The 26,255-nt window shown below is 41.0% G+C and overlaps 1 protein-coding gene across 3 annotated transcripts in view; it reads right to left on the bottom strand.

The window, feature by feature from the left end:
- ELMO1 (engulfment and cell motility 1) overlaps nt 1–26,255 on the bottom strand; it is a 311,581-nt gene that overhangs the window by 97,009 nt on the left and 188,317 nt on the right. For all 3 annotated transcript variants that reach the window (XM_063325494.1, XM_063325495.1, XM_063325496.1), the window contains one exon: nt 9,556–9,692. In XM_063325494.1, the coding sequence (XP_063181564.1) occupies nt 9,556–9,692 (137 nt within the window). The remainder of the gene's footprint in view (nt 1–9,555; nt 9,693–26,255) is intronic.

Genomic DNA, 26,255 nt, shown 5'->3' with positions numbered 1-26,255 from the left:
AGCTTCACTACCATTCCCAAGTAACAACCGTCCTTGCTGCAGTCTCAAGCCCAAATATCCTGCAGGGCAAAACCTAACATTTCCTTTAGAAAGTACACGCTAAACCCCTCACCTCCCATCCTCCTCCATTTCCCCACCCATCCAGTCTCTGGGAACCCGAGGACAGTTCACGTTAGCACACCAAGGCCCGGTTAACCTGTGACAGTCACATAAGAATAACACAGAGAACTAACTCTGCTATAGCTGCCCTACTGCCAGTGCCCAAGGTAACCTACGGAAAGCCACCAGAGGCAGGTACCTCTGTTGGCCCCATGTGTAGACATGGCTTGAAATAGCTGCTGTGCATAAAGGAGAGAAGGGGAGAGCCCCCTCTGCACCCACGCACCGTCTCCTCCTCTCACTCCGGCTCCCGTATGCCTCTGTCACCGCCAGTCTCAAATTTACACTGGTGCATCCAGTAGTGGGACCATTTTGTCAGATGCCGGCCAGTTACCTCATGTGCTAAAAAAAGAGACACAGCAGCAAGGACTTGACTGGCAAACGCCTTTCTAATGGTGACTGACGTATTCAATCAAGACAATACGCGAAATGTAAATTGCATACAAGGAAGGACATTTGTATAAGGATAGATGAGACGAAAACAACAAAGCGCCCTGGCTTTCCTTACGAGACATCAATGAAAGATTTCTGCTACTCTTTTCAACCACAGTGCTATTTAGATTACAATTACTTAAAGTGAACCAACAATAATACGAGCTCTTCTGCTACTCGAAGAGAGGCTATAAAAATCTCATTGTCAGCTGCATCATTCATCACGATAACCTCATTTCAACTGAAACAAAATCTCTGAGACATCACCTCCCCCCCCCCTTCCTTCCCTTTTTTATTTGCCTATAATAAGGTCTATAGTCTGGGGAGCTCTCGGGCTGAATTCCATGCATTGTGATTCACAAAATGAAAATCTGGTATTATATGCCCACTGACATTCACATCAGCAGCAATTCATGCAGCAAAAAGCCATATGCCATGCACCTCTGATTTAGCTTTACTACAAAAACATATCCTAGAAAGAAGAAATGAAAATACAGAGACAAGAATGGTTCCTGGGATCTGATTATTATGCACATTTTAAGACAGCAGTGACAGGGGCAATATCACAAAATATGCTGTTTTGGTGACAGTTCCAGTTAGGTTACATCATTTCCCTTAGCGACTAACACACTCTACATGCAAGTGAGGAATTCCTTCCCGGTGCAAAAGGTTTCTACAGAGTACAAAAAAAAAGCGGTTAGCACAGATAACCTGCACTCGGTGTTTTTCCTCTGGTTATCAGGCTTTCCACTCAACCATCTTTCTGAAGCCTGAGATGTTTATTGGTTTGATCAGCACCCACAGAGATGAAAATGAAGAGCGCTTTGAAAATACAAAGTACCAACAGTTTTAAAAATTGCCATCTCCAGGGCGTTAAGCAGACCCATATGCATTCTACAGTAACACACAGACTTCATTAGATAGCTGGGGGATAAAATCCACTCTGCCGATGACGGCTAGGTTTTTCACAAAGAAGAGACTTCACTGCTGAAAACCAACAGTGACTTTCATCACTGGGGAACGGATAAGACAAAAAAGTTTCTGACCAAGGAATGGATTATACTAATTTTTATACTAATACTCTTTTGCATTTTTCTTTTTTTTTTTTTTTTTGAATAACAGATGTTTTGTTGAGACACCCTATCCTTTCCTTGCTTTTTGCTTGAAGAATCCATCTTTTTCTCAGTGTACCCATCCTGGCAGATAAATGGGCAGAATTTCAGCTTTAAAATGCTCTTCCTTTTCCCCTCCATGAAATCATTGCATATGTGATCACTGGAGAAGGATAGTTCAGCTAGGATAATAACTAGATGTGACCCTGCTACTAAAGACTTTCAAAGCCTTCTGGCAAAGATAGAAAACAGTAAAGATACTATTCTTAATGAAAAAAGATCTTTGAACTAGAAGAACAGTTCATAAGCTACAAAGTGCAGAGAAAGGGCAAGTGTTGCTCCTTACTGCTTCATTATCCATTCTAAGTACTTGCATTTCACAAATGAATTTTTAAAAATGTATTTGCATTCTTGATAATGCTAGCTAAGACTGAAAAAATTTCAAAAAGAAGCAAACAACTAGATTTAAAAATGCACTACTCTTGTGCAGTTCCTTTGAGCTTGACAGCCCCAACCTTTGGGGTATGAATATTTAAATTCAGATCTGAGTTTTACAGACTGATGCCTCAGTAAGTGGAAGACCGCATCTTCAGAGCCTTAAACACCCCTTCTCAGGTTCCTGAAGCCAGAAGCAGCAGACGAGTAATAAACTGGCTTTGACAAACGCAGTGGGACACATTTGGAGATCTGACAGGTGTAGATAAATGCACAGAGACAGAGAAGACTAAACAAAGCCATTCCCAAATGAGCAGCTGATGAATCCAGGCAGCCTTGCAATATCCAAGCCGCCGACCAAATGCTAGGGAAAGGTCTTAAACAGGCTCTCCATACATCGCATTAAATTGCGCTGCTTAAGCCAGACCCTTCTTAAGGAAGTGGCTGCTAATGGAGTAGACCCGACAATCTTCCCACACCCAGTTACACTCTTCCAGGAGATTCCCGTTGTATTTGGGGGGTGATTTTTTTCTTCAATTAAAAAAAGTCACAATTTCTGTATAAGCTATGCAGCAGACTTGCAAAGTGTTAACTGCTATACTTTTTTTTCATAAATTCATGCATTACACAATTAATGACACAATATATTTATAGCAATTATCGGTTTCCAATAAAAGTTAATAAAGTGCTAATGGCCTCAGGTGTGAAAATGTGGAATTTAATTTGTGCTAATCTGCCTAAGCCTGGGGAATACTGAATTCACTCGATGTGAGAATAATTTATTTGCAGTATCACTGATTGATATAAACAAAGCATTGCCAAGGGAAGGCGCAATAAAGCTAACAGAGAGGTGCAATCATTCCAGTAGCCCGGTGTTTCCCACAGGTAAAATGCACACAGAACAGCCTTCCAAAGCTTCTCTCAAAAGAAGTTAAATTCATCTGCTTCAGAGTGGTGAAAAAACACCCATAAGAAAACAATAAATGCTTTGGAGACCATCTGTCAAGAGGTATTTATCATCCCTTTCCCTCCTCATCATCGAAAGGAAAAGCAAGTGACAGACAGATTTACAGACTGACCAAAGGATTTTACTTTCAAGTTCGTTTGAATTAATTTTTCTCTTGTTTGAGGCCATGGTTCTTTCACGCTCCCGGAGCTATCATTTGTCATCCTCCTCCAAGCATCCCTGTGAGGGGGTGGGAAAGAGGGGCACAGACACGGAGGAAAGTAGTGCCTTTGGGGCTGGAGCTGCTGCTGCAGCCTGGAGCTGTGATGGAGGGGGATGGAGGAGGATGGAGCAAACGGCCAGACATCCTGGTTCTGCTTTCAGCCCTGCCGCTGCTTCACTGCCCAGACTCTTGAGCTCTAGGTGCCTTTGCCTCCTTCCTGTAAAACGGGGTTATCAAGACTCGGCCAACTCTGAAGCGAGCAGAAGAGCGCAGAATACAGTGTTAGTGCCACTGGAGGGGACTGATTGCTTGAGCATGGTAGGAGACCTGCTCCTCCTCCACGGCAAAGCCCTGCCACTTCCAGGTCAAGCGTGGAGCTGCCATGGCAAGACCTAGCACCTAAGGCCGGGACAAGAAGATTGCAGTCACAGGGGCATTTTGGACAGGATCTCCACACAGTCTGCTGCTGGAGTCTCCCTGATTTGCAGAGGACCCAGAAAAGCTCGTGACAAGCTCCTCTGCCGCGGTCACCTCACATTGCTGCCCTGACCCTTCCCAAACACCCCCTATACACCTTTTCTTAGGGGTGACTTGCGTTATCTGATGGTGGTGTTGGCCCACAACACATGTTTCTACGCAAAACACCACTCACACAAGTACGCTCCTTAAAATCCTGCCCTTCAACACTTAGTCACATTTTGAACCTAGCCTTACACGATTATTCATCTTACAGCTGCTGAAAGCGTGACAACACCAGCCAAGCTCAGAAACCTGTGGCATGGCATTTCCAAACTGTCAGTGAGCAAGGAAACAGTATTCTTCATTTTTATGTTATGCTTGGTTACCTTTTCTGTTATCTTGTCACAGAGCAAGGAAAAAATGTTCACAGGGTCTGAGCATGAGCAATAAACATCTTTTGTGGTTACCAAATGCCTCCGTGTTTGCTTTGGTATTTCATTACAGGACTCACGTAGGGCATTTATTGTTTGCATCTGCTGCCACTGTGAACAATGCCTACTCTACTGATTACCACACAAGACTGTTTGTTATGTGTATACCTGTCAGCGACATATATTATCGTCTCGCTGAGCAGACCCACTCCTGCACGGGGATCCAGTACTGCAGACCGGTGTGTCACTGAAACAGGCAAATACCGCAAGTGCAGTTGCTCAGGGCACCCAGCTCTGACACTGTGAAATGAAAGCTAGCTTTGCCAAAAATGCTGAAAAGCCGGGGCGGGGGGGGGGGGCAGTTCTGAGAATGTTTTTCTAATTACAAAATAAATTTTCATAGAACATTTAAAAGCTGGTGTTTTATACTATGATGATCTCAAGCACAAGGCCGGTGGGCAAAATAAATTAACTAGAGTTCTCAGTAACGAGAAAAGCGCGTTGGTAGCATCGTTAACCAACCTCATCCCACTTTCCTATTCCTTAAACCCATAGCTTCAGTGAATGCAGTAGATTTTGATTTCAAGTGCCATACACCAGAGGACTTCCAACGTTTTTCAGTTTTGGCACCCTCTACTTAACTTTATCCATGTTGAAATGATAATCTGCATCGTGTTATGACTAGTAATTTTTGGCCTTCTAAAACCCTAAAAGTAGCTATCATTTTGCCCCTTCTCTACAAAGCAGCTTCAAAACCTTGGTAGGTGAATCAAGTAATTTCATCATTTTCCTTCTACTCTGGGACTGAAAGCAGTAATTTTTATTCTTAATTTTTTTTTAAGATGGCACTACAGTAGGGACAAAATTAGCAAATTATTCATATTGTTCTGCAGGTCTAACAAGACAAGCTATGGCTGGCTCTGCAATTAAAATAATCCATTTGCTCACCCTTCTTCCTATTAGCATGTGAACTTCAAACCTACAAAAAGTAGCAGGCGGAAATCTTTGGAGAACAGAGGTAAAAGGATAATCTTGTCCCCTACATAATGTCCTGCCTGTGGTTTCCTTTTCTCACGAGAAATAGCATGCGTATTTTAAAAGAAGATCGCTAACAACATAGCGATCTCGATGTAAATCCTCACAAGGGCAACACAGGTGCATTTGCCTAAGTACAACGAGTGGGGATCAACAAAAAAATTTCCATGAGGAATATGCTTTCATTTGGCCCCATAGAATAAATTTTACAGTGGGGCAGTTACATTGAATTCCACCTAATATCATGTTAAAAATAAAATTAAAAAACCCCAACCAATTTAAGTAAATCTTAGTCTGTGTGGCAGCAGGGCCCGACTACCTTAAGCAGAGTGTAGGTGGTCCCTATGTGAGGGAAAACTGACTGATGGGCACCTATTTAAATGGGCAGGCTGGTGGTGAAGGTTTCTAGATGCTGGAATGTGAGATAACTCAGTCCAGCCTTCTTACAGTGAGCACTGACTCCAAAAATCAATACACAATGCTTTCTTCTGCTGCAATAAAACATGTAGAATTATGTAAAGCTTGGAGACAAGATTATATTTTCGACGTCATAAACCATGCTGTCTGCTCACAAATGACTGTGGAGGACAGAGCTTGTAAAGTGTCCTTTGATCATCTGTAGGCTCAAAGAAAAACAAAAAGGTTTCAAATGGAATTGTTGCCACTTGCATGTCTGTCTATCCAACTGCATCTTAATTTCTGTAGAAAACTCACCAGACATGAATTATGTATGTCTTAAAATGTTATAAAGGCATAATATAAGCTTAGCTGCCTGACTGAATTATTCTATTCAGACATCTACCAGCATATTGAGAGAATGTAAAAAAGGTTTTAGGTCTGACAGTATCATACTATCACCATAGAGATCCAAGGACTTTTTCTAATGCAAGAGTTGACAAAAGGTGTCTGTTTTAATGAATGAGAATCAGAGAGGCAAAGCATGAGATCATAAATGTTTCACTAAAACACCATAAAGCTCTTCCAACTATGAGCAAAGTGCTACTTTAATTATTTTTTTTAAGCTTTAAAAATGAACAGAACTATATGAAGTCTCCACAGCATGGACTGAGGAACCATGATGGTGCAGTATGCCATTCTGTCATCAAAGGGAAGTCTTAATCTGATGCTTAAAAAACCCTTGAGAATCGTCACTGAAACCTGAGGGGAGGTATTCAATCACCTCACTTCTTTCAGTGCCTATCGTTCTCCAAAGAAAGAGAAGAGGAAATAAATCTCTATATGTGCACGCAGACCTCCTACAGCCCCTCGATGTACGAGATACTGTGATTAATCGGAAGTTTAAAACTAAACAAAAAGCTCCTTTTCTTCAATTATGATTAAAGATCAAAGCAAGAGGATTAGCTTTTTAACAGAAATCTCCAGGTTTCAAGACTTATCATCCAATATACCGAGAGTGTCCAATTTTGTTTTGGAGATTTTGGGGCAGGGAGGGAAGAAGAAAGAAAATGAATGATCCCATCAGCCAGGTGGGTAGTAAACCAGAGCAAAGCGGTGTTTCACACATTACCATGACAATCAAGTTATTGAAACTGAAAAACAGTTACACAAAGAGAGGATAGAAGAGAATTTTTCCACAGTAACTAAGCTACTGCATCTTGTGAGGCCTGCTTTCTTCCCAATCACTCCTGAAAGCAGGGGCTGAACACTCCCTGGGTCCACATGGCCTTCGCCTGCCAAGTTTTCAAAAGTAACTGCCTAGAAACAGGTGCCCTTCGCACACAGGAAAGACGCAGAAAGAATATTAACGTGCCATGATCACCAAAGCCTCTTGCCAGGTAAGGATTAAAAAATGGTGTTGTTCAGTTTGGTAAAGCCATCGGCACTGGCAGCTGTCACCCACAAACCAGATGGGTAAACCTTGGGTATCACTATATAACGTACCGTCCCCCACAAATCCAGAAGTGCTTCACAAGCCCACACAACAACAGTTTGCTTCACTCACAGATCCCTTCAGACGTTTATCAGCTGAGTAATGCACATCACCACCACATGTCATCTGAAGTGGATAAGAGCACAAAAATCTCCTTATGACTAAAAGAAAGGATTGAGATAAGCAGAACGTAATTACTGAACTGTCAGAAATTAGAGTCGCAAGAGTTTAGTATTCCTACTCCTTTATGAAAACAGTCACAAAATCAAGAGTGATTTCCGCAGGTTGAGATCCTGGGCTCATCTCTCATGCACCATAGTGCCACCACCAGACACAAACCCCAGGAGCACAATGGCAAATGTTTCAGATTTGCCCCAAGGAGTTAAGGACCACTTATGTCCTCAGTGACAGCAGGACCTACCACCCGCCTCGCTGAACCTCAAAGAGCTGGTGGGTGAAGTCACAGGATTTTCAGTAACAGAAAACACAAATAGCAAAATAGTCAGGTCAGAGAAGAAACCACCTGATCTTCCATGAAGCTCCATATCAATGTCTAACACTGAAAAGTAAATTTGTTTTCTTTCTAGGGTGATCTGGGCTGTTGCCAGACACAGGACCATTTTTTCCTGAATCCCCTAGGATTACTAATAATATTCCAAATGAAATTGTGGGAAATTATGTACACAAATCCTTCTTCTACTGAGACAGACGGCCTATAAGTAATAAGCAGTTGTTAATACATTTTTTTAAAACAACCATATATTATGAAGTAGTCTTGAATAAGTTGTTGCCTTTTTAAGCCCTTGATTTTAGGTTCCTGTATTGTTCAGTAAATTATCTTGCTATTGCTCCTTCTGCGCTCCTGGATCATCAGGTAAGAGAAGCATGTCAGAAATTCCATGCAAGAACAAGCCTCTAGGTCAACCAGCTACAACAGCATGCATTTTGGACTTCCCTTCTCTCTTTTGCCAGGGCTCTGGTACCACTGCCAACTATCTTACCTAAAAGAACTCAACAAAGGTTATTCCACGCTGTGTCCTAAGGATTCACCTTTGCTCCGCAGTGGAAAATGGACGTTTAGACCATTTCAATAATAGATGGCTCCAATTAGAAGTTAGGCATGATCATTCTTCGGACTGGAGCACCTCCCTTATGAGGAGAGGCTGAGAGACCTGGGTCTGTTCAGCCTGGAGAAAACAAGACTGAGAAGGGATCTCATCAATGCTTATCAATATCTAAAGGGCAGGTGTCAAGAGGATGAGGCCACACTCTTTTCAGTGGTGCCCAGCGACAGGACAAGAGGCAATGGGCACAAACCGGAACACAGGAAATCCTGTCTCAACATGAGGAAAAACTTCTTCACTTTGAGGGCGACAGAGCACTGGAACAGGCTGCCACAACCAGAGAGGTTGGGGAATCTCCTTCTCTGGACATATTAAAAACTCGCTTTGATGAGTTCCTGTCCAACTCACTCTAGGTGACCCTACTCTGGCAGGGGGTTGGACTAGGTGATCTCCAAAGGTCCCTTCCAACCCCTACCATTCTGTGATTCTGTGATTCTTACTAGATCTCACATGACACTTGAGCCAGATGACTTCAGAGCACTTGTATGGCACGTGCTGACACAGTACAGCAGTCTCACTTTTAATTCTCAGGCAACAGCTCTGTAACCAACATGTAGTCTCAGGGAGAGGCTCAAGATCCAGTTAAAGGATCCCAACAAAGATAAGGATGCCAGCTGGCTACAAAAGCATGAGTTTGTCATTCTTACAAAATGCCAAAGATATTGTTCAGCCTTATGGTAAATTAGACAGATAAAATAGGATGCCTAGGGACTATTAAGACAGATAGCCCTGTTCTCCATAGCTTTACTGATAGTCAGGAGATTAGCTGAAACTTTCAGAATTCCATCTTACAACAAAAAGGGTGCAATACCGAGGGGTGGGTTTTGTGGATTTTTTTGTTTGGTTAGCTTGGGTTTTTTGCATTATTGAGCTAAACTGCACAGCACTTTGTCAGGATTGTGTCCACTTCTGAATATTTTATCACTTTAGTGCTCATATGAAATGAAAGGGATGCACAGAATTATCACTGCAGTACTCTTTTTGCATTATTTACAACCTTGGAGGCTGCAGCACTTCAGCATAATATTGCTAACATAAAAAGGCAGAATTTCCCCTCAAGCCAGGTTTTTAGTTTCACAGTCTGCAGTGCAACAAGATTGAAAAAGGTATATGAACGTCCCTTACACCTCCCATCCCCTACCCCCACTTTCTAAATGCTGGCGCTCTGATGTGCAAAGAATCAGAAGAGATGAAACTCCACAGCATTCAGCAGAGGGTGGATGAGTAAAACTGTGTGCCTCTAGGAAGGAATATATGGCCTTGTTTCACCATCCTGCCCAGTTATTCCCACCCCACCCTTTTTCTTGCCTTGTTAAAGTCCTCTGACGTTGCCCTCATTTCCTTCCATGTCTTGTTCAACAGCTGAATGCAGATACAGAAGAACTCCTCAAACGATCTGTCATGGGTGAAGAACATGGGATGGAAATCGTTGCAGGTCTCACTGGCTAAAAACAGAAAAACAAGGAGGGGGTAGAATAAAACATGTACAGGCAGAAGCTTCAAAAAATAAACATACAATAAAATCAGCCACAAAATCTGAGAAAACACTGTAATTGAGGGGAACCCCAGTTCTAGTGGCAAACGATGTCAAAACATCATCCCGAAAAGCCAGCCTTGGTCTACAGTCTTAAAGACAATGAAACACAGTATAGAGCCTGCCTGCAGGAGATGCGAAGCAAGAACAAGAGGAAGCAACTACCTGTTTGCCTGAATATTCTCTCAATGGGTCTTTTGTTTGTGCCAAGTTTTGCTGTTCAGGCCGGGACAGAGAGACGGCGGGAAGAAGCACAAGCCTCCTCATCAAAACAACAGCCTTCCCCACTGCTAACAGCATGTACCATATTGCTTGCTGAGAACCAAACACCAAACCCCATCAGTCACCAAACCGTATTAGATCAATGTACACACTGAAATGTGAAGGTCTGCTGACACAGCAAATGATCTACCGTATTGCACACGGATATACCACAGAGGTAACCGGAGAAATCTAGACAGATATATAGCCGAGAATGTAACTGATTAAATTTGTTCTTTGAAAATAACTGGAAATAAGAGAAATGGATCTTCTGTCATCTATCCCTTCTCTGAGATGGGGGGAAAAAAAACAACAACAAACCAAACCCAAACTTCCCTTCTTTTAATCAAATACTGGCTTTCAGGAAGGAAAAAAAAATACTATAATGATGTTCTCAAAAAGGAAAAGTACAGTTTCGCGAGACTGCTGTGAATCTCCTTGAGCGAAGAACGGATTTTCAAAAACTAAGGGCTGGAGCAATGCTGACCTCTGGGCACATCTGAGCAAACTGGGGACAGAAGGGCATTTAGCCAAGGACTGAAAAGGATCCTTGATCCCTGCCATGACTTGCAGGGTCACCTCAGTAGGTCATGTATTTATGTCCTTAAAAAACTAACAAAAAAAGTCAAGTTGACTAAGCCTTTCTTCATATATCCAGTCTCCAAATCTCTCAGCTTCAGCTTTCACCTCCGCATGAGTGGTTCTTTCGACTTTTCCAGCACATGCCTATACAGCAGCATCTTGCCTTAGTTCAGGATCAAACGGGCACTGCTTAGGCAAGCTTCCTCCTCTGCAAGAACAGCGGAATTATAGAGCATTGGGATAAATCACCCTTTTCCTGAGGCTGGATCGCTGCCTGACAGCTGCTTTCTCTCAGTGGAACTGCAGAAATTAGAATTAAGACTCTTTGCAGGAGAACGTGAATGGCTCAAGAAAGATGATTCCCTGCATCAGCTGCAAACGCTTGGTCCCGGTACCTTTTCTAGCTGCAAAACTGCCCCTTCAGCGTGTTTAGTTCCCTCTGCTGCACCAGTACCTCTGCCATAGGAACAGGAGTTACGCTTAGAATCACCTGAACCCTCAAAGAAAAAGGGTTTCTGCTCTTTCCCAACATGCAGTATTCCAATTATAAAGCAGAACTCTGAAGCTTAATTGTAAATTTGAAGCTTAATTTTAACATCAGATTTATTAAGATCTAATCAATTCCTCAGCTCTGTAGCGAGGATGAGAGTTAATTTTGGAGCACAGGTTTCATTCTAATCAAATAAACTCCATTTACTTCAAAGGATGTGTAGTCAAGGGGGAATTAGTCAAAACAGAGAGCTATATTTATGAGGCACGACTCAATTCCTTTAAAAGAATAAAATGCCTCAGGCATGATTTTCAGAGCACCTTCAGCTTCCATTCATTCCATTGGAGCTGCAAGAGCCCAGCACTTCCAATAATCGGACCTTCAGCCTGTAATAATGTCAGAGACACAACAGAACGGATTCTCAGAGGGCACCTGTCTTTAAGTCATGAAATACTATAATGATGAAAAGAAATAAAATAACACCAAGCAGAAGAATGCAGCCAGTACCTTCGCTGTATAAATCACAGCACGAAACAAGGCAATAACCCTCAACACGCACTGGCCTTTCTGATCCTCCTCAGAGCCTGAGCTTATCGCTGCTCCTGCTCATAAAAATCAATAAATCAAAATTAATGGAAAGCCTAGGGATTCTCAGAAACTTGATCATCGGTTCTAACTCATGCTACTGATTATCATGCTATGATAATCAGCCCCAAACTCTATCGACTATGTCGACTGTTCTGCATGCAGAATCAGAGCTGCCACCTTCTCCCCCCTTGTTTTTTATAAAGTAAGAAACACACTGTGTTTTATGCTTTTTCAGTCTGAAAATGAAGGAGTAAAAATCATGGTTATTGATATAAATGGAGAAAGTTAGGCCTGTTAGAAAGCAGGATCAATATCTTAAAGCACAGAACAAATCCTAAGAAAAATTCAAAACCAAATGATAAACAACTTCCTCAAAATTCCCACCAGCAGCCAGACAGTAGAGAAAAAAAAATCCACACTCAACTTCAAAGGTAGCTTTTTGTATGTCTTGAAAATCTTATCCAAAATAATATAATTCAATGGAAAAATCACAGAGATGCATATCAGCAGTGTTTACACCATAGCGTACCTACAGGCTGCAGCTCAGGTCACGTCTATGTTCTGCTCAGAGTGTTTAAATATCCAATGAAAGACAACCCTCGTCCCAGTACATTCTTTCTCCTTTTGACAGGTAAGATGAGGGTGTAGGAAAAGGCAATACTGTGTTACTAGTGGCTTCCAGACCAGAGTAAGACTGAGTCTTAACCCCACTCTCTCCAGCCTCAAGTCAGCATCTCCAATATCGGAGCAGTGCCTGTGTCTCTGCAGAGTGGGCAAATTTAGAGGCTGCCGAGTTTTACTAATGAAAAGCTTCTTGGATTTATTTTTTCACTAACTTGCAATTTGACTAGTTGTGAACTGAAACAGAAGTTAGGTGTTAGAATCGTTTGGAGATTTTCTACCTAAGAACTGTGCATAAAATTCTTGCCCTTAGGTCCGGCACTCTCTAACCTTCATTTTCACGAGCAGGGACTAACCAGATTTATAACCACACAAAACACACACGCGGCTGCAACGCAGGGACACAAATCATCATGATTATTTAATAACATCATCAAGTTTTAATTACACCTCTGTGAGATCACCTACGAAAGGCAAGTCACAGATGTCTGGGGTACATAAATTAGGGGAAGATCTTGTTGATTTTCCTTTCTTCGCACAGTTCTTGGAGCTGCAGATCAATGTGCCACCTCTCAGGATTCAAGTACTCCTTCGAGCTTCTATCTGATCTATAGCTGTGACTTTGAGGAAGAAGCTTAGTTCATTTTTCATCATAAATTGCACTGGCAAAAAAAGAGATAATATCTACCTGGGAGTTTACACGGTTCCTTCGGTGTATATTTTTAGCATCTACACAACACAATTCCGTCTGTCAATTCATTTCCTAAATTACAACAAAGACATACAAGCACCCCGGCCTGTTCGAGCAGTAAATGGATTTGATATGTTATGGTGTTCCTCTGTGGATTAGTAGAAAACAACAGGAAAAAGAAAACAAATTGAGAAAGAAGGAAAGAGTTACACATTCATTTTTTTACCCCATCTCTAAATGTGTTTTCCCATGAGAAACAACACCATCAGGGCCAAGCTTCTTCCAGCTGTGTTGAGAACAGTTAGGTATTTGCATATTCGCATAAGCCTGTCTTGGAAGGGCACCGATTACATGATTATGTTTGACTTGAAGTACAGCAGAAATTTAAATTTCAAAGTTGCCGTGGCAAACTGAATACAGACAATAGGGATTTCTGCATGCAAGACAGGCTCCGGGAAAGGACAAGTGCACCAGACCAGACACCAGGCTGGTGTGTTACCTTACTGTCCAAACCAGTATGAACAAAAGGCCACCAGTTCAACAGAAGCTGGCTGATAGCTGGAAGTGATGAGTACATCTTTCCCCTGCCTTAAAAAGTAGGCTATGTGTAGGTATCCATAACTCTTTTCCACTTGGAAAGGGAGAAAAAAAAAGAATACTTTTTTTTATCTTAGAATTTCTTTTGTGCAATACTTGGAAGTAACACAGAGATAACCTCTGCCTCCCCCCAAAGCTACAACAGCAGACAGAGACACAGTAATACAACTCTCTAGGCAAGGTACTGCCCTTGATCTTAACGAAACCTCTCTTTTCTTCCTGACTCTGCTAAACTGCTATGCTGATGCTAGAGACTCATCCCCCACCACATCTTTAAAATGGCGTATGGTCATTCAGACCTCCACTGTGAAGTACTTTAACGCAAGAAATGAAAAAGGCTGTACTGGTGTGAAAATAAATAAACAGCCAAACCTATCATCAAGAGGAACATTTGAAATTAGGAACTGCCCAACCCATTATTTTCAAAATTCATTCATGATGCTACAGGGAGACAAGATGAGGTGATTTAAACTATCATTTTTTTCTGTAAGTTTAAGGCTTAGACCCATCACATTGGGAATGCATATCAAAGACAATTTGCTAATGACAAATGAGGCACCTCGTTCATGGATGTCAGGCCCGTACAACCAGTCTACAAAATACAACTAGATTTGATTAAGTAGATAATAAATAGAAGTGGTAACATTGCTGTGTATTCTCAAATATTTCAAGAGCAGGGAGACAGCTCAAATCAATCAAATTATTCAGTCAGCCACATAAATATGGACACCTGGTGTTAATGCTGTCACACATAAGGGGACAGACAGACACCTGTGGTGAGGAGTAAGCCTCTGTGCTGGGGGTGGTATTAACGGATCCTGTGCACCATGGAACTCAAGAAAAGCATCCTGAAATTGCATCGGCACAATTTTGAGATGACGGAAGCAGTGATGCAGAGCCCTTCGGGTTCACAAAGTCCCAGGGAGAGAAGGGTTTGAAAACATCTCCCGGTCTGAAAGGTACCTGGGATCCATGCGATCTAATCTCCAGAGAGATCTGCGTTTCCTATTACTGAGCTGCTGCTTAATTCTGGGTGAGTCATTTATCCCCTCTGCTGTTTTCCCCAATTTCGCAGAATGGAGATGATAATATTTGATCAGAGAGGAGGTGGGTGGAAAGATCCATTGCACTTTCTGAAGTGCAGCAAGATCCACAAATGAAGGGTGCATTACGGACCTTGGAAATATCATCTCTACTTGGCACGGCCTCCTCTGGGATTATTATTTGCCAATAGCAGAAGACGACCAAAGAGCAACTAATTCTCACCAGCTCTCAGGAGAAGCAGCACTGTAATTTCTGCTTCTCCCTGAAGATGCGATACAGTAAAAATAACTACTGCCATGATCATTTTTATATACGCAATCAAAAATTCTTTCAGTAACACATAGGATACGTAAGAAAAAGCACACCTAGTACTGCAGAAATACAGCAATTGCCAAGTTATCTACACCACTGATTCCTGTAGTCTGCTGGCAATAATTTGAGAGAAAACCTTTGGCTATCATCTGGCACATGATAGGGAAACAGTGTAATTTAAGGCAAGGAAGGTCACTAGCAATGGCAGCGCAGTAATGAAGCAATAATATTGCTGCCAATTTTCTTTCCTAGGGAACAGTACTGTGTAGAAGGCTCAACCGGTATTAGAACAAAAGCCACTCATCCTTTTTACTTTGATCGAGAGAGTAAGATACAAGCAACTAAGCTTCAAGACACAGCAAAATAATGCAAAACGCTAAGCTGCTTTTTTTGTTAAATTCCAAATCTGGGTGAACTATGTGAGGGTTTTGTTTCGCCTGCTTTGAAACAAAAAGGGGATAAGGAAGCACGCCACACCACTGAACCGTGCAAGATGTGCCGCAGGTTTCCCCAGGGGTGTGGGCATGTGCGTGCGTGTCTCAGAAAATGTCATCCCAGACAAGGATCTCAGGAATGAATCCAAATCCAAAATTTCAGCCCCAAAATAGCATGCACACAATCACTTGGGAAAGCAATGAGCTGATCATGTAAAGTAGGGCAAAAATGCCCCCTCTTTAACATGGTATGTAGCATTTCCAGAGCACCAAAATTACTCAGCAATGTATGGCTACAAGAGACCTTCAACAACTTACCTTACCCGATCACATATCTAGTTGGAATAGAAACAATATGAAACTACTAAATATGCAGAAAACTACCAAATCAAACTCCTCATAAAGACATAAGGCAACAGCACTTCTCTGAACCAATGAGACTTCTCATTAGGAAAGCTATAGAGGAAAACTGGAAGAAAAGTACACATTAAAGGCTTCCTGCAGTTTGCAAGCTTTCCTTTTTTGAGGCTGAGAATAAATTTCACTACGCAATGAAAAACAAGGCTTCCACGAAGCCTCAAGCCTGACGAAACAGGCAGGACTATAATGTTTACGGCACACGCAGCCCCAAGCTCTTCACTAACTTACCAAGATTTGCCTTGAAGGCGACGGCTGCTGTGTCAGAAAGACACCTCCCCACCCTAATATATCATTAGATAAGGAGCCACTATGTAAAAATCCTCCTTTCTCATTGTTCCAAATAAAAGTGGTGGAAGAAGAACCCCGAGTATAGCAGAACAAATCAATAAAGTCTCGCACTCATCACTACCAACAGATCCAGCAGTTCCAGAGGTGGCATCTGTGCTACGTCCATAAGGATGCAGATGAAGAGCAATATCTGGGCAGACTTACCCTGCCACGTCCAGAGCTGATGGTGAACTGAAAGAAAACAACGAAGCCGGCAGCATCCACGTAAGCAGGCTGACTTTGTAAAGGTAACTCCTTTTGCAACTCTCAGTAAATACGGAGACTTTACTGCACCTCTGCTACTTAGAATGGACTTGAAGACTGAACATTGTGGTTTGGAAATACAAACAGAAAGCCAAGGTGCAGAGAGGACAGTTACTAAAAAGGCTCTTACATGCAACCAGGAGATGAGAAAGATTACAAAGAGTCAGCATCGTGCTGATAAGGGCTCCCCATCTCTTTCAAATGCAGCCTATTTTTATTTGTGATAAAACAGGTGCCAGATAGGAATAACTCTGAACTGCCTCTACAATGTGTCACTGCACGCCGTTGGGCAAACAGGAAAGTACTCTGCTTCCCTCTTCACTCCTCCACTACTCCCAGTATTAAAAAAAAAAAAAAAAAAAAGCAGTGATCAATAACAATAAGAAAATGCAATTTTAAAACCTGATGGATAAATTGGAGTATCATTTTCAGAGGTGAGGGAGCATTTCATTCGAATTCGTCGCACTTCTAGGAGAAAACTTAAGAGGGGAAATGGTATGAAAAAACAAGGGCTTGTATTTGTCATACCAAAAAGGAATGTATTTTGTGGAAAAAAAAAAAAAAAAAAAAAAGACAGAGATCTGCAATTATGCTCTGGCATATTTACAGTATCCTTGAATAACAATATAGAATCATAGACTCATTTAGGTTGGAAAATACCTTTAGGATCATCAGAAAGTTAATCGATTAACATGATAAATTTGCTTAGGGGCTATGAAGTCTTTATGGTCACTTCTAGTACACATACAGAACAAGAAGGAATTACACATATAAAGCAGAATCTACAGAAGCATGTTTAATAAGTAAACATACTATGCAAAATCTTCTTACAGAAGATAACACTGCTGCTCTGTCAGGTTCCTGACACTTTGCAAAGCACACAAAGCAATGACGGCTACATGAAAGCTTAAAAAAAAAAACCAACAAACATATAAAAAAAGCATTTCTGACAATTTCTAAGCCCACAGACTGTCTGTCTCCTTGAAGTCCGACTGACAGAGAGTGGCATTGACAGGAGGCCAGCAAAGCTCAGAGCTATCAAGGGGAACACCTTATCACATCTGTTACACATTGATACCCTTGTCCCTTCCCTGTTGCATGCTTTCTCTCCTAAGCCCGCAGAGAAACTCGCCTTAACTGTATCTCCAGACAAATCAGGAAGAATGACAGTAGCAATGGGGGAGGTAGATATTCTCAGCATTTATAAAGAGCAGCATAAAGGCCACCACTTACACTGCATAACCACTCTTTTTAGCCCTGCAACACCCGTTGGCAAAGTTTATTGCTAAATGCTATACTCTGGCACATCTTCTATTAACTGTTGCAGCACTGCAGACCCAGAACACTGAGTGCTGGAGTCAGAAGTTCCCGGGTGCAGAAGAAGTGGGCACTTGGCTCTGCCTTTACTTGTGCATCTCCTCGATGTCCCCTCCCATGAGCAGCACACCGAGAAACTGCCTTTCATGGCAGGATTGCTGACTTTTCACTTCTTATTCTGACTGTTTTAGACAGCACCATCTTATTGCTTCTCCTCCTGAAGGGATTCTTGCTAAAAAGCACACTCTTACCTCTAATTACCCATTTTCTTTATTGGGAAGTTACATAGACTGCATTACAGGTTACAGCTCATGCCTCTCTCCAAAGACCTTCTGTGAACCAAGAATATACTTGATTCAATACCTTCTTGATACAAGACCTTCTTCATCAAGAATATACTCTGGTTACCATTTGAAATATAGACCATGCTGTTTCGATTCACAAGAGAGGAGCTGTCATTGAAAATTAATTCTGCTTTAAATAGGCTGGCTAGGGCTCCATCTGTAAGCAAAACTTAAAGGAGCCTATGAAAACCTGCAGGAAAAATACTGCAAACAGTAACCTAGGAAGTCTACAGATTTTTTAGGTCCCCCCTTGCAAACTAAGCAGCTGATTCCCCCTTTCCTCACACGGATCTCCTCATTAAAATCAGATGTTTAAAATTATAGTGAAAAGAAATTATTGCGTAAGATAAATAGTGCAAAAAACTTTTTTTTTTTTGGGGTATTTGATCTTACAAGTGAGCAACAGCAGGAGAACTGCAAGGAAGAAAAACAAATGAGCAGGTGCAGAAGCCAACAAACCAGCAGTCAAGGCAGGAAGGAAAATAATCTTTTTCCTGGTACCAAGCGATTCCCCTATTAGAAAAAAAGGTTACAACCAAATTACCCACGCAGACTTGGCACAGAACAGCCACAAACACTCTGTACTTACCATCAGAGGCCTCCGTATATGAGATGCCTCCTTTGGTGCACATTTGTGACAGGCTGTTAGGCCACCTTCAATATGCCCATGGTGGGGTACGAGACAGGCTGGCTGCCTGATAACCTCTGCCTAAGCAGTCAGGCTAGGTCCTGAAGCGCAGAAGCTGGGAGGACAAATGACCAGTTATCTAGAAGGTGAGTGACGCAGCTAAACTTACGCTAGCTCCTCTGCCATCGCGAAAAAGGCAACAGAACAAAAGCACTCTAAATTCAACCACTTCCTTTGAATCAATCCCGGATATACTCAAAATGCCAAAGTAACAGAATGAGACACAGGGAAAGATGACATCAATATAAATTAAAATAATTACTGCCTCTTATTAAGGTGAAGGAATTCACTGTATCACATATCCTAGAGTGATGGCAGAGCATCTTTTACGTCAGAACTGGTTCTGAACTGTGCCGAAACTACATTGCTTGCTCAAGAACCAGGAGATGCACACCTAGCTCTCCTTAATTTCTCTGAAAATATGTGCGGTACCACCACTACTACAGCTCTTAGGACAACCCGCCTTTGCAATAACACCTCTTCTCCCTCCCCTTCTGCATCCCTACAAACTGTGTACCTCCTTTAAAATATGCGTATTTATACATATATGCGCCAAATTGCCAAATAACTTTTTTTTCACCCTCTTTGTGAAAGTAAAACATGAGAAAGAAGAAATCAGCCACTGGATACAAGTTTGCAAGGGTAAAATCCGGTGCAATACACCCCAGGCTGGCAACACCCTAGCATGTCTATAGCCCACCTTCTATTCCGTTCTTGGTCTGCCATTGGCAACCAGCAGCACTAAGCGAGGCAGCGACAATCTAGTGATCTGTGGTGAAATGCAAATCTTCCCTCTCCTTGTGAACTCAATCGCTATTGGAACACAGTTGGACTTGCTGAGGTGAAGGTCATTAACTCACTGTGAAAACTGCACCTTAGTTATCTAACCACAGCTCCCAATAAATGGCTTTGTCCCCCTACAAATTGTCTTAATCTGTAAATTATGTTTTTAACTATCTGGGCTAGACTCCCAAAGTCAGACTGGCAGAACAAAAATAAAACTGCTGAAGCATACTCTTTTAGCATAGACCAAAGTGAGTAATTGCTACTCACAAAAAAAGGAAAACAGTGATGTGGTAGGGTGCAAGCTGCTCCGGAAACAATGAACCTCAGTGCTTGTTAGTGTATTTATCTGAGATCATCACTGTACTGTACTGCACTGCGTAAGTGCCAAGCATCTTCAAATGGCTTTGTGAACAGTAATCAATCTCTACAAGGACATTAGTTAACACTAACTCTTCAGATGTCAAACTTAACCTCTTGAAAGGTAGGCAGAAAATCAAGTTAATTAGACCACAGGCTTAACAAGAGAAGCTATTTATACAACACACTTCCAAGTGGCACATTCAGCTCGTAAGCTGCTCCAGTGGAGTTTTTTCACTTCACTCACTACTGCAAACTCAACTGTTTGATGCTACAGTTGCCAGAGCATCGCTTCAGACAGGTAAAAGTGCTGTCATCAAAAGTTATGCTTTAGAAATGTTTAAGTAGGCTGTAATATTTCCCTACTTTATTTTATTACTCTTCTTTATAGGCTGAAACATTAAACCAGCATTTCAGTTACACCACTGTAAAAAAAAAAAAAACACCACCGAAATGCTAAAACATTGTATTTTAGTCTGAGAAATGGATCTCCTGCTTAAAAGTATTTTAGAGAATGCAAAAAAAACATTTTAAAATTAATTCCTGCTCTATATCATAGTGCATTTGCATTGTATATTAAGAGACATAATTCATTATAACGCCAAACCTTTTAGATTATAAAGAAGCTTAGAGAATCACCTCATGACGCTTCATGTGAAAAGCCCTTGAGTATAAATTAAGTGAACATGTGGGAGACTAGGAGAGGAAAGAGGCCCAGAAAACACATGAAGACTTGCTGAGGTCAGATCTTCATAAACTATCAGAATCAGGACAATAAGGAGGAAATTTAGCCTAAACTATAATGTCTCTGGTGTTAATAACTGCACAGTATTCCCTTGTAGCTCGTTCCATTACTTATCTAGTCTCTGGCTTTGTTGTTGTCATTGTTATCTGATATACATTTTCTCTTTTGTATTGTAAATCCATTATTTGTTCTGTCCTTGTTGACTACGAGAACTGAATAAAGTAATTTTTACATCATGCCTTGAGGTTCCTGAAGACAGTTATATCATTTCTATCACTTTATTCCACCCTGACCATGAGTAATTGTCTTAATTTTTCCTTGAGGGTCTTATTTTCCCAAGTGTATTATTACTCACTCCAGAAATATGTCTGTATGCATAAAGGATCACAGAATAGCAACCTATCAATGTGAAAATTATGATTCCTCAGAACCAAAAAAAAAAAAAAGCAGGCAAACCCCTTCAGCTGAAATGTCTCTGTTGGACTACGGCTGTATTTGAAAAAGCCACTACCCTGCTTAGAAATTCTCTCCTATTACTCCTATTGTAGACACTTAGCAATTTCAGACAAGAAAAATGAAAGTCAGCTCAGACAAGACCCCTTTTTGCTTCTGCATTTCAGTTTAAAATTAGTTCTCAAAATTTAGGATGATTGCTTGGCTGTTTTTTTACAAAGCATTATGCCAGCCATGTCTTAAGAGACATTGCGTAGGGCCAAGTGTACTAGCCTTGCTTTTGTTAAAATAAACTGGCTCATAACACAAGCTAAACAATATAAATTCATTTGAAAAAAATACCATAATGCCCTCAGAAAGCATTCTTCAGTTCTCTCTTGATTGAATCTGATCAGCTATGACATCTGTATGTACAGGTTATTTACATCTATTTTGAAATTCTGAAGTAATACATCTGGAAAAGGAAAGTGCTTCCCAGTCTACTGTGACAAGTTACAGAAATAACATTTCCAAACAAACCAACAGGAAACAATTGAGATTTCACATGCTTTTTTGGAGGAATAGCTAAATTTCTCCATCATCAATAGGACAGACCAGAAATGTTGGTTTCAAAGTCACTAAGGCAAAAGAAGCACTGGATTGGCTTTATGAGAAAAATAAATGTCAACCCCTTCTCATTTAAACTTGAGAAAAGTAGTAGAAACTTTCTTACGGTAGATTAAAATTCATCAGCAAGAAATGAGAAGGCCAGCACCTCCGTGCACTGGGGTTCTGTAGTAGATTTAACAGGCAGCTAAAGCTTACAGACTTCTTTTTTGTCCTTCTCATGCCTGAAAGACATGAGGGAAACTTCTTTTGACAGTAAAGCCCGCACAGTCAAGGTTTTTAAGATGTCAGTTCAAACTATCAGAGGGTTTATGACAGCAGAAGTGGGAGCCCAGCTGAAGCTGGGCCCAAAGCGGAGGAGGGACTTCTGCCACCTCCCAGGAGCAGCAGTGCAGACACCTGGGTTGGGACATAAAGCGACCAGGGTGATGACGGGTCCCTGCACTGAACCCCCACCATGATGCCTGGCCTGGCAGCCCCTGGGCCCGGAGCCTGGGCAGCAAAGGGCCTTGCTCTTGTCACACCGACAGTTCGGCCCCCAGTTGATGCTTTTGGTGTTTAAACATGTAAATAGCCAGAGGTCCTTCATGCTTTCACAAAGGCTTTACGCCTTAAAGAAACTTTTCACAGCTACCCACATGAAGGTACCCCAGTTATGTGCCAAACGTAATTCTGTAAAATCTGCAAGAGAATGGGCTTTACAGTAAACATCTCCTTTTTGAAATGATCCCCTTTCCTTCATCGTAAAGGGCACTTCCTTCGCCATCTCATGAAGTCTTCCCCCTCTGTCCTATACGTGGCCTTGCAAGTAAGGCAGATTTTTAATAAATTCATCGTGTACAGTGAATACGAAAGCAAACGCAAGGCTTACACTTAAAAAAGGGAGGAGGGAAAGGTGAAATTGGTTATTGTCAGGGCTGTTCTTAAAAGCAGGCAAAGCTTCAGAACAGATTTCGAAGGAAAACTAGTGAAAACATACTGAGGCAAATAGAGACCAGAATAAATATTGCACAGGCTTACCAAGGAGGAATCAAATCTGATTCATCTAATCTTCCTTGACAAAATAACTATTGTTTCTCATGGTGAAACGTGGTGGACTTTATCTGCACAGCAGACAGATTAGTTCTCCTGCATCTGACTTGTTTTAAGAAAAGTATTTTGATATAACACTGTGCGCCAGACAGAGAATCAGTAATTCATTTGGAGAAAATGGGATTTGATACAAGAATCGGTGAGGTGGGTAAGACACTGTCCACATATGGAAATGACGAAAAGGAAAGGGGAGATATCAAGCTAAGAGTAGTACTACTCGAATTTCTCAGAAGTGAGTCTTGGACTCTGGATTTCCATTAAAGATGTTGGCACAAAATCTAGGAGTACCTCCACAAATTTGCTGGAGCCCGAAACTGGTGGCATTGCTGATGGTATCCTAAGGAAAGATCAGAGTGTCATAAAAGAAGGACCTTTGAGACTCCAAGAATTCAGTATGGTATGACACTGAATAGTGTGAAAGATTTTGAGTAATAAAAAAGATTTCTGCTTTAATCTGAGACTCACCAGTTACAAAAAAACAGCAGAGAAAAAGACACCTTATATACAGGGCCATCACTGTGACAAAAGTCACAAGAAAAGCAACAGTAATCCTGTAACAGTAAAAAAAATCCAAAAACCAAACAGTAAAAGCAACAATAAACACAGTCGGTGAGAAACTTCTACCACAGGTAGTAACACTACAAGGCACCAGCAGTACACAAACTGGAACAACGCCTGCAATTCTGGTCACCCATACGCAAGATATGGGACTTAAGTAAGAACAAAGTGCAAGGAAAGAAGGGCTCCTAAAATGGTCAGCGAATGGAGAAAGGTATTGGAACGGACTGAAATTACTTTGCTGATTTAATCTAGCAGGATGAAGGCTGAAATGAAGTAATATAAATACACGGGGGAGAAGAAAGAAACAGAAAGAGGAGAGCTATTAAATAAAGAACAAAGTTGGCACAAAGAAAAAAACAGGTTCAAAATAATTCTGAATATATTCAGGCTGTAAATTAAAAGGTTTCCAACCTTCACATGCATGAAAGGAGCAGTAATTAGTATAGGGATATAGTTCAATAAATCCATGAACGGGAATATACAATGTGGCTATCTGCAATGATCCAGTTCTAACCCTTCATTTTCAGTTCTGCAGTAGTGCTGTTTTCTGCATTTACATCATTAAGCCTAAACTAGCTACTCTTTAGTGACCGGCTATTATGGAACTGCTGCATTCATTTTTTTCTACCTTAATTTGACTAATGTTGATTTACTGAATATTCAGTAAGAAAATTTACTGACTATACAGGTATAAATGAAAAAATTCTACCTTTCAAGAAACAGAAGTTACTCATTCTACACAATGCCAGAAATCCTTTTTACTTAAAACTTTGCAATTCTTTACCGGAAACTAAATTGCACTAATGATGGTGTTACATCACCAGCCAGAGCAAGCATTAGAGAACTCAGAGACAATACAAAATATTTCAACCATCATTATGACATGGCTGTCTTAATGAATTACAATTGCTTACACTTATAAATGCACAAAATGAGAAAGTAAACTGAGGAATGTGTCCTGCACTCATACAAACATATACATACATACAAACCAACAGTTTCATAACTATTACAAATATTGCATTGTTACTTTTTCTTCAGCTGCTTTCCTCACATGCTCATCTTTGAACTGTCAATATATAAAGATTTCCTATTTTTAGAAATCTTTGTTCTGCTCTCAGCCAAAGTAGCTAGAATTTCAGGTAAACACTAAAATTTAGCCTTTTACAACAAAGCCCATGCCCCCACTACAATGCCACTAATGTAGAGATGGACCAAAAATAGCATCATGTTCAGTAAGATTTGCTCATCAGCTATGGACCAGGATATATCAACTGGGACTGAACTGATCCAAGCTCTTTTTGCCAGCACAAGAATCATACCATAAAACTGTTTCCTTGAGTATACAGTAGGGTTAATATTTTCTTTCTTCCTCTGAGAGTGAGTGTTGAGATGCTCTAATAATGTATCACTTTTCACGATAAATCTACCGGTATGTTTGAAACAACTTTGCCCTGGGCACCCATAATTCAATTCAGCCTTGATGGGAGGAGGAGCACTCAGCTATTCTAACAAACCGTCTCTCCATCGCTCCAGCAAGATGGTGTAAAAGTCAACTCCACCTTCGACTCCCACCAACAGAAAAAGAACAGGCTTTAGAAATGAAGCACAATGGTTTTTATTATTAAATAGATTACTCAGTATTACTGAATAGATGACTGAGATTTTCCTATTAAGGAGATTACCTCTCTGATAAATCACCGCAGAAAGGCTTAATAGACACCTCTCATTTAAATACCAGATTTTGAAAGTCGGTGCTTTATTTTTTAAAGCAAATCTCTAAATTACATAAATGCGGGGAAATGTTAACCCCAGCCACACACCGCATAATGATGGCCGCTGCCTTATCTAGTGCTGGATCTACCAGAAATAAGATTCTTTAATTGCGCTGTGAATATATTGTTCACTGACTAAAACCTTCACCTTCTCCCTGCCAAACAATGCTGCTGCTGAGGGTCATTACGGGTCTCCAATTGCCCTCACACTCTTGTCAACCTACGCTGCGAGTTAGCCAAATTTCACCTTATGGAAAGTAGCCTTAAAAAGCCAGAAATAGGAAACTTTTTTATTTTTTTAGGAGAGCACAAAAGAACACCTGCTTAATCTAAACATCTCTATAAGAGATACGAGGTGAGCAAACTAACTCTGATCCAGAGGCAGAACAGTCCAATGCATGCCTGTGTGATAAATTTTATTTTATTACACACCCATGTCCCCATGAGAAGTATTTTAGCTATGATTAAAAAAACAAAAACAGACAAAAATCAAAACCAAAACCTATTTATATCATAAAGGAAGTTTATTTATTGTTTTGAAATTTCCTCTAGGCCATTTTTGATTATGAATGGTTCTGATCCCCATTTTGCGTGAGTCATAGCAGAGATGTTCTATTAGTATGCCTGCAGTTTGGTACACCTTGTTGATACGAATGAGCCTGGCATTAATGACTCAAGCTTCACCATTATGACATGAAATAATGAATGTGTATGTGCATGCCTTTCTCATTATTGACTCCTCAAAGTGGTATCTTCCAACCTGCACTTATAGAGCTGTCAGAGGTCTTAATATACAAACAGATGAAGAACTGTGGACAACTGTATCAGACCAAGTGGTATCTGTCAGAGATTAACAACCAACTTCCAGACTTAAGGAAGAGGTTGCATACTTGAGAGCATTTCCTTTCTGTTTCTGATACAATCAGAAAAACATGGCCAGCTTTTTGCTAAAAGCTTGTCTTAGTATTTTGTAAAAACTTTGTCCCCCATTGTATCCTTTGGTCTAAAAAATTCTTGCCTCCTAACAAACTTTGCCTCTTTGAGAATAACATCTATGAAGCAGCATCTTACCTGTGGGGAATATTATAAAACCAAATAGCTGCCAGTATCCTGGAATCA

Source organism: Chroicocephalus ridibundus, chromosome 2 (assembly GCF_963924245.1).
Source record: "Chroicocephalus ridibundus chromosome 2, bChrRid1.1, whole genome shotgun sequence".
NCBI classification, from domain to species: Eukaryota; Metazoa; Chordata; class Aves; order Charadriiformes; family Laridae; genus Chroicocephalus; species Chroicocephalus ridibundus.
The sequence above is the reverse complement of the archived record's forward strand: the minus strand, read 5'-3'. Positions and strand labels throughout refer to the sequence as shown.